The sequence below is a fragment of the Eimeria mitis genome, genomic scaffold (assembly GCF_000499745.2).
Source record: "Eimeria mitis Houghton genomic scaffold, Emh_scaff1286, whole genome shotgun sequence".
Taxonomy (NCBI): Eukaryota; Apicomplexa; class Conoidasida; order Eucoccidiorida; family Eimeriidae; genus Eimeria; species Eimeria mitis.
In genome coordinates, this window is record NW_013568593.1 from 5,475 (window position 1) to 6,222 (window position 748).

At 46.9% G+C, this 748-nt stretch overlaps 1 protein-coding gene across 1 annotated transcript in view; it reads left to right on the forward strand.

Annotated features, from left to right (window-relative positions):
• EMH_0033760 (uncharacterized protein) overlaps positions 1–748 on the forward strand; it is a gene marked incomplete at both ends in the record, with an annotated part of 5,412 nt that overhangs the window by 3,132 nt on the left and 1,532 nt on the right. The window contains one exon of the mRNA XM_013494787.1: positions 188–465. Within this exon, the coding sequence (XP_013350241.1) occupies positions 188–465 (278 nt within the window). The remainder of the gene's footprint in view (positions 1–187; positions 466–748) is intronic.

The following is a 748-nucleotide window of genomic DNA, read 5'->3' on the forward strand; positions in this document are numbered from 1 at the left end:
AAGGTCGTCAGCAACAGCCAGACCCTTTATTGAAATGAGTAAAATGAATAAATTAATGAATTGCGTGGTTTACTGGTGAAGTATACAGTTCGTAAACCCTAAACCCTAAACCCTAAACCCTAGTTCGTCATACATTGACTAAGTAAATGAATGAATTGCGTATGTTTGCAGCTGGCGATCGGTGAAGGTTTCAATGTGGCCTCGTTATCCGGGGCGAGTCTTATAGTATTTTCTGCAATTGTTCTTGCTGCATTTAAAATAAGAAAGTCTTTGATAGACGGAAAACGTCTCGCAGCAGCTGCAACTGAGGAGCTTGCAGATTCACCAGAAGCGTTGCAGCAAGATTCAACTGCAGCAGCAGCTGCTGCTGCTGTTACTGATGCAGCAGCATCACCTGAAGACGAGGTAAAGAGCTCCATTGATGCGATGCAAACAGCTGAAGACCTGCACCAGCAGCTTGCTGTAGTAGGCAACGATAGACAGGAAACATACATTATGTCTCCTTGTCACAGCATAAGCAGCAACAGCAGCAGGGGTCGACTCAGCAGCAGCATCAAGCCAGCGGGGGTAGCAGCAGGTCCAGCTGCTGCTGCTGCTGCTGCTGCTGCAGCAGCTGCTGCTAATGAAACAGCAAACACAGCAGAAAGCAGCTGTGAAATCAACAGACCAGTGAATACTATCCCATAAACATAAACTTTTAGAGTTTGCAGCAGCACAGGTGCGGGCAAGCATCAACAACACCGACAGC